Source organism: Lepisosteus oculatus, chromosome 6 (assembly GCF_040954835.1).
Source record: "Lepisosteus oculatus isolate fLepOcu1 chromosome 6, fLepOcu1.hap2, whole genome shotgun sequence".
NCBI lineage: Eukaryota > Metazoa > Chordata > Actinopteri > Semionotiformes > Lepisosteidae > Lepisosteus > Lepisosteus oculatus.
The window spans coordinates 53,861,138-53,873,089 of NC_090701.1; the positions used below are offsets into that span (position 1 = coordinate 53,861,138).

At 37.6% G+C, this 11,952-nt stretch overlaps 1 protein-coding gene across 1 annotated transcript in view; it reads right to left on the bottom strand.

The window, feature by feature from the left end:
- The window catches only part of rttn (rotatin), a 69,732-nt gene that overhangs the window by 6,006 nt on the left and 51,774 nt on the right, over positions 1–11,952 (bottom strand). Inside the window, exons 41-44 of the mRNA XM_069191576.1 lie at positions 11,377–11,482; positions 10,978–11,075; positions 10,180–10,257; positions 9,478–9,604 (exon numbers count right to left, since the gene is read on the bottom strand). Coding sequence (XP_069047677.1) covers positions 9,478–9,604; positions 10,180–10,257; positions 10,978–11,075; positions 11,377–11,482 — 409 coding nt within the window. The remainder of the gene's footprint in view (positions 1–9,477; positions 9,605–10,179; positions 10,258–10,977; positions 11,076–11,376; positions 11,483–11,952) is intronic.

An 11,952-nucleotide genomic window follows, 5' to 3' on the forward strand; every position in this document is an offset into this window, starting at 1 on the left:
AAGCAAAGAACCAATCTTAGCATTCGGTTTAACAAAAAAATATTTGCAGACTTCTTTGATCTGCATTAATGGACACACTACTAGAGAATCACAGAAATGTAGTTTCTTAGCTGTAATTTATATTCACAGACCTGCACTTGTCATAGTTTTTAACCACACTGATGTAGAAAGCACACTAAGCAATTCATAACTCTACAGCAATTATACAGCAGTAACACAAATAACACAGATACAAAACACAGGAAATGACAGAGGAAACTATGGTGAGTCTTCACAGATAATGACATGCCACTCCTACAGAAACTTATTCAAACATGTTCTTCTTGTATGCTAAAATATCAACTCCAAAGGCTGTTTCAAGAAAGAATACTACCTCACATGGCTAATTTAAAAATATCCACCTGTTTTAGTTTTTTAGGCTTCCACGGTTGGCGGGTTGGGCTTGCCGACCTGATGGAACAGGGGCAGGTGAGGGAGGAACGTTTTTTAGGAGGGGTGCTTGTGGGGAAAATGATGGGGCCCCCCTTTTTGTGTTTAGAGTTTGCTTTATACAATTGTTTTTTCCCATGTACTTAAAACAAGTAGCACAAATAACTTTACCAAAAATCTAAGTCTTTAAGCGATTTAAAATTATAATCACTAAATATAGGATGGATTTGAGCTGTGAATTCCACAGAGGCACTGCACATAAGACGACCCTTTGTATTGAGCTGTAGTAAGAAGTCCTAAATCAATAGATCTGAGAATGGACTCAATTCAATTGATTGGACTCAAACGGGCTATACTCTGTGTAAGCATTTAAGCTAAACTACTAGAGGTAGCCCATTCAGCATCTTACGCTGTACAGGAGCTGAAGAACCTTGAAGTGCATTCTAAATTTCACAGGGAGCCAGTGCAAACCACAGTGGGCAGGAGTTATATGTGCAGATGCAGAGTACTTCTAGTTAGCACATGAAATACAGAATCCTGGGCTTCCTTATTTATCTTGGAATAAAACAAGAAACTGTATTAATATTTAGGTAGCAGGCAGAGCAAAGTCTTAACTGAGCCACGTCACACATTTGGAAGAAATATACCCTGGTGATACCTGTATGTCACTTAAACCATGTGACAGGATCAAAAACAACACCAAACAAACACCAAGGTTTCGGACTTCCATCAAGATCCTAATTTCACACTCAAAAGTGATATTTGCAGCATATGAGTAAAAGGTCAGTCGTTTCAGTTCAGCTTAAGACCATAATTTTGAATCCAAATCTTTGCACCTGACAGACATTTGTAAAGTGCAGTGCAGGAATGTTACAGTTTAAGTGTCATCAGCACAACAGTGAAACCCAATTACATTGTTCAGTAGAGACAGGAAAAGCAGACGTATTAGTTCATTAGTGCATTTTATAAATTGTACAGAAAAAGATTGCAACTCGATTTAAAATGTCATCCTGCTGTTTTCAAGGAACACAGTTCATGCGAGAACCTGCGAGACACCCTATTTTGAAAACACCTTAAAGCCTTTATCCCAGGATAAACCCTTAGGGTTAACAAGAACTTCGGGGCTCAAAAGGGAAACCACTCCTTTCCTGGTGAAGGTTTGTCAGAAACCTGATAAACCACAACAATGGTAATCACTTCTGAACTGTAGTTCGACAATGGGTTTCGAATTCTGCGTACTACACAATTAAGATTCTGCCAGCAGCTTCAAAGCCTTGCATTTTAAAGAACTTGTTCGAAGCAGCAGAGTTATAACCAAAACCCTTCTCTTTTCAACGTCTTACTGCCATCTTAAAACAGAATAAATAACATTGCATGCTTCTTCGTTGATTTGGTTGTTTTCATTTCTTAAGTGTTGTGAACTGGAATTCTAAATGATTTAATAAACATATCATTGTGTTTCCCTTCAGTGTCACCTTCTCGTGGTATTTAAAAGAAATGCAGACTGTGTACCAATACAGTCATTGTGAACAGTTTTATAGCACGGGTTAAATAGAATGCAGTATTCTCAAATTAACAAAACATTTGACAAGTCTTTCATCCCTTAACACTTCAGATCTAGTCGGTTAGTTATTTATGGTCACTAAATACATAACTTGTTTGAACTTTGAAGGGTTTTTTTTGTTTTTCCATCCAGTGTATCAATCACCATCTAAATTCTAATGAAAGGGAAAATCCTGATAAGGAAAGTTTTCACCCCATACCTGTGGTTGGCCATTATATTCTGTCTCAATATCATGTCTGAAAATCAGAACTTCATTTGCACCAACAGTAACAGTAACAACAATATCATCAACAAGTATTTTTAGCTGTTCTTTACTTTGCAGTGAATTATTCCAAGAAAAAAACAGAAACATTTTCTTGTACATTTTGGAAATATCTTAAATTATCTTATTGTATTAACAACTTTCTTAATTAAGGATCGACATGGGCTAAATCTCAATAAAGAACATTTTTCCACTCTACACTACTATTAGGATATCATATTGGTATAAATTAATTTGGAATATGTGACATTTTCCTGAGTAGCAAGATATTTAACATTATACTTTTTAACAGTTGGTTATTTTAGAGCAAATATACAAAGAAACATGTTTTAAGAGGCATGATTGCTCAGTTTTAGATCAACAAGATGTGATCTGAAGCAAGGTAAACCCTGGAGTGGATGCTTATTCATCATAGGACCCACATGCTAACAGGAAAAGCAGGAAAACACATGTAGCCACGGTGATAACATGCAAACACCACACAGAGGTCACCCCAGGATCCAAGAACTAGCCACCACAACAGTGATAAAGAGTGTCATGAGAAACATTTCTCTCATTAGAGACAGGGTAAAGTCCAAACCGCCATGACGTATCACACCAGAGCATCAGGGTTTCTCTGGCACTATTGAACAAGTGACCATGGATGGGATGCCAGTTCATCCTAGTCCCCCTTTATACAGCTGGGTGGACTAGAGCAAATGGGGTACGTGTCTGGTGCAGGGACTTGAACCCACAACCTCCAGTCAAGAGTCCAAAGGCTTGCCCACTATGCTATCCTGCCCCCCATTAGTGAATTTAATTTACTAACTCATCATCTGGATCCCATACCATAACCATTTTGTACAGAATAAAGAAGTCCAATTTTTTTTTGTCAGTGCAAGGCAGGGAAATGATGTGGGGTTAGTAAAGATATTTTTATTCCAGTTATGAGAAATGCAAAAAAGACATTTCGCTGACTCTTTATTTAGCATAACTTTTACTGATTTACTGATATAAGGTTTTTTTTATTATTGGGTTTTCTCTTACGAATGTTGGACTTGCAGTATATGACAGTTCATTCTTGAATAAGTAGAAATGTAATATCACAATGTTACATTTCTTACACTATAGAGTGTGCATTATTTTTTCCACAAATTCTACAACGGATTAAAAACAAATTACTTTGTTTTTGATAAATAGCTTAACTCGTACATTTGTTCTTTGAAAGTTTTGATGTACTGTATATACAGAAAGTGTTTAAATTAAATGGATAAAAATAAATATTTTTTATTCTGTACATTAATGAATCTGCTGTTGGCTTTTGGAACAAGTCATCAAACCTGAAGTCCGGATGTCTATCGCAAGACAGCTGAATGAGATCCCTGGATCAATTACCTACTGGGAACCAATGGCCTAGTAAAGCCCATGTCAGTACATGATGGCAGAAAGCCTTCAAGTGTATCGTATTCAGACTTGATTTTGAATAATGAAAAAAAGATATTAGACAACCACAACGTAAATGTGTATGGTAAATTCTAATCTCATTTCATAATCTAAAATAATACAAAATGCCAAAGCAATACATACTGAAAGGTTGATGAATTTGCCCTTTAAAAAAATATATCCTTTTCCCTGTATGTCTATATAGTTTTTAAAACTGTCAAAAAACCCCAGCACATTACCACCTCCACATTTCGTAACAGCAACTTAACATTATAAGCACCTCTCTAACGGTTTGTATCTTACAAGACATTGTCATTTGCATATACAAATCCCACTCCTGTCCTCCATAGTTTTCTCTTTTCTATTTTTAACATGTTTTTGAGGGTCCATTCTGTGCATCTGAACCAGACATATCCGAATATATGGTTTCAGGTGCAAGTATCTCAGTCAATCAAAGTTGACAGAAATATGGTTTGTCAGAAACTCGTTAGAACGAGTGGCAGGGAAGAGATCAACAAAAAAAGGGAGCTGTTACTTTGAAGTAATTATCTGGGACCTCTCAAACACCTACAGTAACATTCTGCTATTGCACTGATTTTCCTCTTTATCCCCTGGCTGCATCCTTCTGAATATAGACCAGTTTCTGTGATGTGCACTCCTACTGTAAGTGCAAACACGGTCATTATCTCGTTTATCAAGTCGACTGTACATCTCTACTTCAGAGACAGAGCGGCAGGTTGTCCACCCAATTCAATTGCTTGTTCTTGAATGCTGCATCTTATCTAGCTGAACTTTTGCAGCTTCACAATTGCGAAGGGCATCTATACTGTACTTCATTAATAAGGCAAGAGTTTCACAAGAGTAAATGAGGTAAAAACGCCACTCAAATGCACCCACTGTTGATTTAAGAAGGAGCACTTGAATTATGGGTTGTTCATGGCATTTAAAAATATTAATAGGAGGAATACCAGTGACAAATGTAATAATTAACCTTTACTGTAACATGAAAGGCATTGTTTAAAACAAAGGTTATCATCACTATTGTTTTTACTTCTACTATGCAATAATAGCATGTTATAAAATAGTCCTGATCATAGCCATGATCCATACTCCTAACCCTTACCCTATGATTATCTGCAGAAGTTAGGTACATCTACAGTATAATACGTTATGGATGCATTAACAGCTGGCTTTATTATTTTAGAAAATATGATTGTGCATTTGCTAAATTTCAATTTCAGCAAGGTTTTCAAATATCCCCATAATTTTGACTTCCAATACATTTATCAAGTGAAACTGCGGAATCAATCTTATACTGTGCTTGCATTATTGTGCCAAACCAATGTTCTCAGTTCTTGAAATGCTGTAGACTAAAAAAAAAAAACTCTTGATATTTAAAACCTAACTTGATAGGAAATGTCACAATCACCTGCTGACATCAATGGCCTGCAGAAAAAGTGCTTTACTCTGTCTCTATAATTAGAAATTTCCACAGCAGAAACCTTTGTCTGCCTCGACCCTCTTTATGAGAACCGTTGCAAACAGAGCTCAGATCACAGATGTCCAAACGCCACCTCAAAGCCACTCTGAAAGCATCAGGTATTTTATTAAGACTGGAATGTTAAAAAAGACTACACCTGCATTTTTATTTTGAGATCTTTGCACAGTACATGGTTTCAATGATATGATTGCTCTACCTGTCTTGTAAAATAAGGTCAGAAGTAATGACTTTTTGCTTTTAAGCAGTCTGTGGAAAAAACGTGAAAATTTCAAAAACACAAATATCACCCTACATTTCTACAGCTTGCCTTTATACACAGTTTCCATCAGCAGTCTTCTAATCAGATTGTTTATGCATTCTTGTTCGCAAAAGTTAGTTCAGATCCCGATAATTTTTTATTTGGCTGTTTAAAAGGATGAGGCACAAGCTCCTTGAAGGCTTTCTCCAGAACTGTTCCAACTTTTGGGAAATTGTGGCTTGGAGATCAGGTACTTATTTTTCGAAGACAGCCCTGTCACCTTCAAGAGAATAAGCTGTTTTCAATTCCACAACTTCATGATCTGCTTTTGTTCCACATATGGAACAAACCTTAATATAGAAGATCAAACCTGTTCTGTTAATACCATGCTCAAAACAACTAAACAGCTAAACAAAAAAGAAATACAATGTTTTAGCTGTGAAGCCTTCTCCAGGTGTGCGAATCAACCTCTCTTTACTCCTTTGAAACTCACATACTCAACTAGATCCCCACTCTAATGTCAGACCTTTCAGCAATTTTCTTTTCAGGCGAAGAAAACAGACTTTTTTCAGGAACAGTTTGAAAAGTTGTCTGTTATAATCACATTCTTATTAATAACACAAAGCCAGTCTCAGTATCTCTGTTACCACAGCTATTGGACGTAAATAATAAAACACTGCCCTGCTTGTTGTCTACTCATTTCGGTTTACAATCAAACTTTAATCTACAATACATCTTCCAAGCCTCGAGTCTTCTGCACGTAACATCAGAAACAAAACGATATTGCTACACAGTCAATTCACAGATGAAAGAATAACTGCACTTGTGTGGTTTCATCTTTTCAATACTTGCAGGTGTACCCACATCCTGTTATATGAAATGCACAGTACCTTATATCCCATGACATACTGTATGCCATGAGGGTGATATCATTGCGAAACACCATGAGAAAAGAACAATATCCAAATCACTTAAATCACTTTTATATAAAGTTAGGAAAAAATGTGGGTGGTAATGTCCAAAACAATACTGGCGAGCCCATGTTGATCATTATTGAGTAATGTACTGTAGATGACTATAGGACTGTCTGGGAACAGCAGCTCCAGCAGCTTTTTGACACTGGGAATATCATCTTATTTGCCATGCTCAGCAGCTAAAGGCTCCTACTAGGAAATACATAGGGAAGGAAGTAATCACACTTGGCTGACAACTGTATCGAATGTGTCACTGTTCTACTCAGGCTGCTGTCATGCACATAATGAAAGAAGTCTGTTCTTACAGGAATAAGTAAGCAAGTACATTGTTGACCTACAATGACAAAAAAAGGAGAGACTGCACAAAATAGTATATTAAATAACAAAAAGTTGAAAGGAAAATACAGAATCTATTTAAAATTCAGAAAACATGACTCATGCTTTTAAAAACAGAAACCAGTCTAACCAAAATACGCAGTTTCCTATCACGGATTTATATTATTTAAATCAGTTAATCTGTAAATTTATAGTTAATCTATAAGTGTTCTTGGTATTCTTTCAAAACTGGTGCCAAACTGGTGATTTGTGAACTCAAGGTGCAGTTTTTACAGTCCTGACTATGAATTAAATAGGCTATACATAAGTAAATGTGAAAAATTACAAATTGTGACATTTTGCACTTTTAAAAGTCATTCAAAAACCCATGTTTTACATTCACCAGTTCTCATTACAGGTTTCTGAATGATAGGTTTACTGGATTAAGATCTAAAATAGAATCACTATCTGCTTTCTGCTACTATCTGCTGAAACACAATCTTCTTCCTACACAACTCTTTGTGCTGATTAGTATTTATTTTTATAATATAATGTATTCAGTGTTGAATCACCAACACTTTAGGTCTTGACTCTCAGCAGAGGCTCCTGGACCAGACAGGGAGGATAAGGAAATCCAGACAGGCCGAACCGCTGACCTGTCAGACCAGTCATCTCTGACCGCAGGGCTGTTTCCACCGGCTCTGCAGCAACGGACAGTAGGCTCAGCACCATCTGCTACCTCTAGGAACTTCTCTCCTGCAGGAAGGAGCCGGGCTTGCTAAATCCAACCTCTACACTCGGAAGCGATCCGTACATCACTTCAGGAATCCTGCTCACAGCTGGCCAGTCGCACTTAACCTGTGCTTGGACAGAGCACGTTCACAGACAAAGACACCTGGAATGCCGCTTGATCCAGCTTTAAACCCAGCTTTCACAAGCTGGTATTATAGGTGTCACAACACCAAATTGTCTTACACGTTGGAAGAGCTATAGATTTCAGTAGTTTAGTGTGAGGACAAAACTGGACACAGGAGTACAAAGTTATAGGTGTCTATCCTGCCACAAGCACTAACCAGATTCAACACTGAAATGTGAAGCTGAGTACATAAGTGGAAACTACATGGAAGTGCATTTAAAACTCAGAGCAGGAGGCACTTTTTACACAAAGGGGTTGTGGGAGTGTGGAACAAGCTGCTTAACCATGTGTTTGAAACCGACAATCAGGCTTCTTTCAAGAAATGGTTGGATCCTTAGACAAATTAGCTACCCTGTTATGTTTATATGAACCTTTTTATTAATTGGTGAATAAGACATGGTGAGGCTTGCTGAAGACACAAATAAGTAAACATCCCTTCTAAAATTTAAGGAACTGAGCTATAAAGCCAAAAACCATAGAACAGAGGCAGAGCAGATATAATTGTACTAACAGTACAAACTCAGTTACGGGGGTATTTTTTGGAGCTGACAAATCAAGCCTCAGGGCTGAGTAGTTAAACGTTACTAAAAGACGGGGAGGATATTGTTGACTGAGTGGGCTTTATAAGACCACTTTTACTGTAATATACCATTACTTTAAGAAGGGGATTTTAAGTGTTGCAGAGGAAGTGTGACTTGAAAAAAAGAAAGGATACCAGAGTTAATGAATTACTTTTAGTCTCAATTTCACTGTAATCAAAGCATTTATAATAATCCTGTAGTAAATGTAAAGGCACAAGACCCAAAACAACAGAAAACATGTTGAGGTGGAAAATTACCCTTTATAAATACGTAAGCACACTATTAAGACTCAAACAGCATAAATCATCATCTTTGAGAATGACCTGCTTTTGGTAATAAACCTGCAAGTAGTCATTAGTAGAGGTCATTAACAGTTATCGGGAACATCTTTTTAATATGTTTCAGGTTCTAATAACTTTGCAAAGCTCAAGACCACCCTCTTAGCAAAAACATTTAAAAAATAACAAACTTGCATAAGAAACTCATAAAGCTTAAATGTGATTTTGGTGTCCTACTGTATGTCTGTCCAGTCATGTATTTTGAAGCTGATACCCCGAATTATTTCAACAAAGCTGGACAAGATCCTCAGATTAATACAGTAGCTACTGAAACACAAGACCCCAGAAATGATATTTCACAAATATTTTAAATAGGATGATGATGTTTTCTGGCAAAGTTTTTATAAACATAAGACACACATTTCTCTGATGGGAAAACCTTGTAAAGTTTGGGGAGCAGCACAGAATCTTCCTCCTAACTAAAAAAAACAATACAAATAAAGACAACCAATAACGGTGTAGTTATTTCACAGAAAAATACACAGTATGAAGGCGAGTTTTTAGATCTAGAAACAGTTATGATTTCACACAGCAGAATATATCGTATAAGCGACACATCCGCTCAACCTTTTGGTGACTTGTGCTTTGGTGTGCTCAACACAATCTGTCAGCATGTTCTGTATAGCAAAACAGGAGTAACCCCCCCAAACAGGTTCTTGGTTTGCTGCAGCAAAGACCACAAGGTTGCTCGAGAAAACAACAACTCGTGCGCCTGATCTAAAACAAAAATTTAAAAACCAACACTGACCTTTGCAAAAGAGGGACAATCCAACGAAATAACTGAACACTTGCCTTAAATGACACATGTGGCGAACCAGGTAGTGTGAATCAAAGTACAAAGTACAAAGGCGATACGGACTCAATAATCACAATATCATCACAAATAAAAAGAAGAACCAAAATCAGTGAAGGCTAATTCTAGAACGTGTGACCTTACCTGCAGTGCAATTAGCTGTATAGACACAGAGGAGCTCCAAGGCTGCTTCCATCGCAGCGTCGTCTAAGAAAAGCCAGGGCCAGAGACCGTGCACCACGAGAGCCAGACGGGAATCGGTCGCTGCAGTCTTTGAGCATACAGAACACACACTGTCAGACATCTAGGGCAATGTGAAAGGACTCTACAGATTCCATTTGGTTCCCCTGTCACTCACTCCCAAACTCCCTTGTTTAGTAAGGAGTGAGTTACTTATCCAGGATAACGCACGAGAAAATGTTGGGGTTGCTGTTTCCCCCACCTGACATCACCCGGGGTGAGCTGCTAACTACCCCAGTAACATCCATGGGACACCCCGCTCTGTGCGGTCTTAAGGTGTGAGTAGAGAAACGTTTGCAGCCGATTCCTAAAAGACTCTAAAGACTCTAAAGATTCACCCTGAACAGATCTCAGCTCGTTTAGGCCCCACGTAAACAGTGAAGGTCATTAAAGCTACTTCTTTCCACACCAGTGTGTTTAAGGTCTATGCTACAATATGACATTCACATTACGTAATGGAAGACTCTTCTTCCCTTTACTTAGCCCTTAAATTCAACTCTACAGCTGCCACACAAACAGCCATGAAAGGGAGTCACTGTTTTTCATAGGTCACCCTAAATATTTGAGGTCTTTTATAAAAACGGATCAATGTTCATATATACTTACTTTGCATTCATCACAACGATAAAGACAGTTTCTCAGTAGCTGTAAAATCATCTTCAACTCTTTCATAGAGCTCTCCTCCTGTTGGCACAAATACTGTGTGTAAGCAGTTATATATAGATTCCTGACAGATGAAAAAGACACAGAAATGACAAAACTGTACAAAGTGGAGCAGGTCATGTAATATCCACATCTCAGCATAGGCCTGTGTGCCATGTAGGGCCAGATGCTCACAATCAGGTAGTAAGTCAATCTGTATACAAGATTGTACTGTATAAATTGAAACAGGTCTTTCTTAAATAACCAAAAATGAATTATATTTATCAATTTAATGGTTTGTGAGACACAAGGGTATATGAAGTACAAAAAAAGGAAGACTTAATTAGTGTATGTGAAATGAAACGTGGACACCCACTTCAGTTTCCATGAAGAGGGTGATTAGAATCAAGTGGCTATTTGATGGGGTAACAAGTAAACCAGGAGTGATTTTGGGCTACCCTGTGCTTTATAATGATCAGAAACATTTTGGGAGATGGATCTTCACCATACAGGCTAGTGGTAATATGCCATACAATGATCAAGAGAGATCTCAGAGGACCTCAGAAAGAGCAGTTAATGCTCATCAGTCTAGGGTTAAAAAACTATTTCTAAACATCTGGGGCACTATTCATCCACTGTCGGATAGTCTACAGATGGAAAATATTCAAGACCATGATGACTCTACCCAGAACCAATCCCCCTGCCAATCTCTCTCCAAGAGCAACCCGGAAAACCATTCAATAGATGTAATATGACATTTACCTTTTTTCTTTGTGACGTTTTCCCAGGTTTGAGGGATTCCAGACTAAGCTGTGCATGAATGTGTTTCATCTGTTCCACTGAGCTCTCAACGAAGCCAGCTACATTTAAATATGAATGACAAGTTATTTTCTCCAGGATAAAAAGGAACAACAGCCTTCATACAATAACAAGTGTGACAACATTCTTACAAAATTAAGGCCGATTACTAATTTCTTCTATTTTTTTTTTTAACAGGGACATGGAACTATCTGTATTTCTCACCCTTTTTGTGATTCCATTTGGGGGAGGAGGAACACAAGCCCTCGCAATTAAAAGGCCATTTGTATCAGAAACTAAGCCCTGGTGGGACCCTGTGCTTTGTGACGAACATCTGCGCTTTGATGTATCATGAAACTTTACCTTTTAAAGCATGCTGCTGTGCACTAGGGCTGCTAGCAAGCAGAGCCATGAGAGTACTTGCTGAAACTTTCTTCAAAACATCTTCAAAAGCTGTCTTCTCGAAACTCTAATCACAAAACAAGAATGAAAAGATATATGTTATAGTACATTATTTTTAAAAGTGCTAAGAATCACACAGATAATGATCTCCAAAGTGCTAAATGCAACTATTGAGAATTCAGTACGTCTTGTACTACTCTCATATTGAAACAGTAACACTTGCATGAAGTACAAGGCCCTTGTTCTGAATGCCCCAGATGGTGAACATCAGTATGCCTCCAACATACCAATAGTACATAGGAACTGTTATTTTGATAAGTGGGGCATATTGGGTCCTTTTTATGATATTTTTTTTTTATTTACATCAGGCTTAACATTCAGCACGTTAAATCACCTCTGCACACTCAGTTCTCTCACACAAGTAGTGATTTAGTGCATATGCCATGGTCAAAGGCACCTGTGTGTATAACAGTCAATCAAGAAAGATCGATTAAGCAAAATGACGCTAAAACATTTAATCAATTACTAAAATTCGTT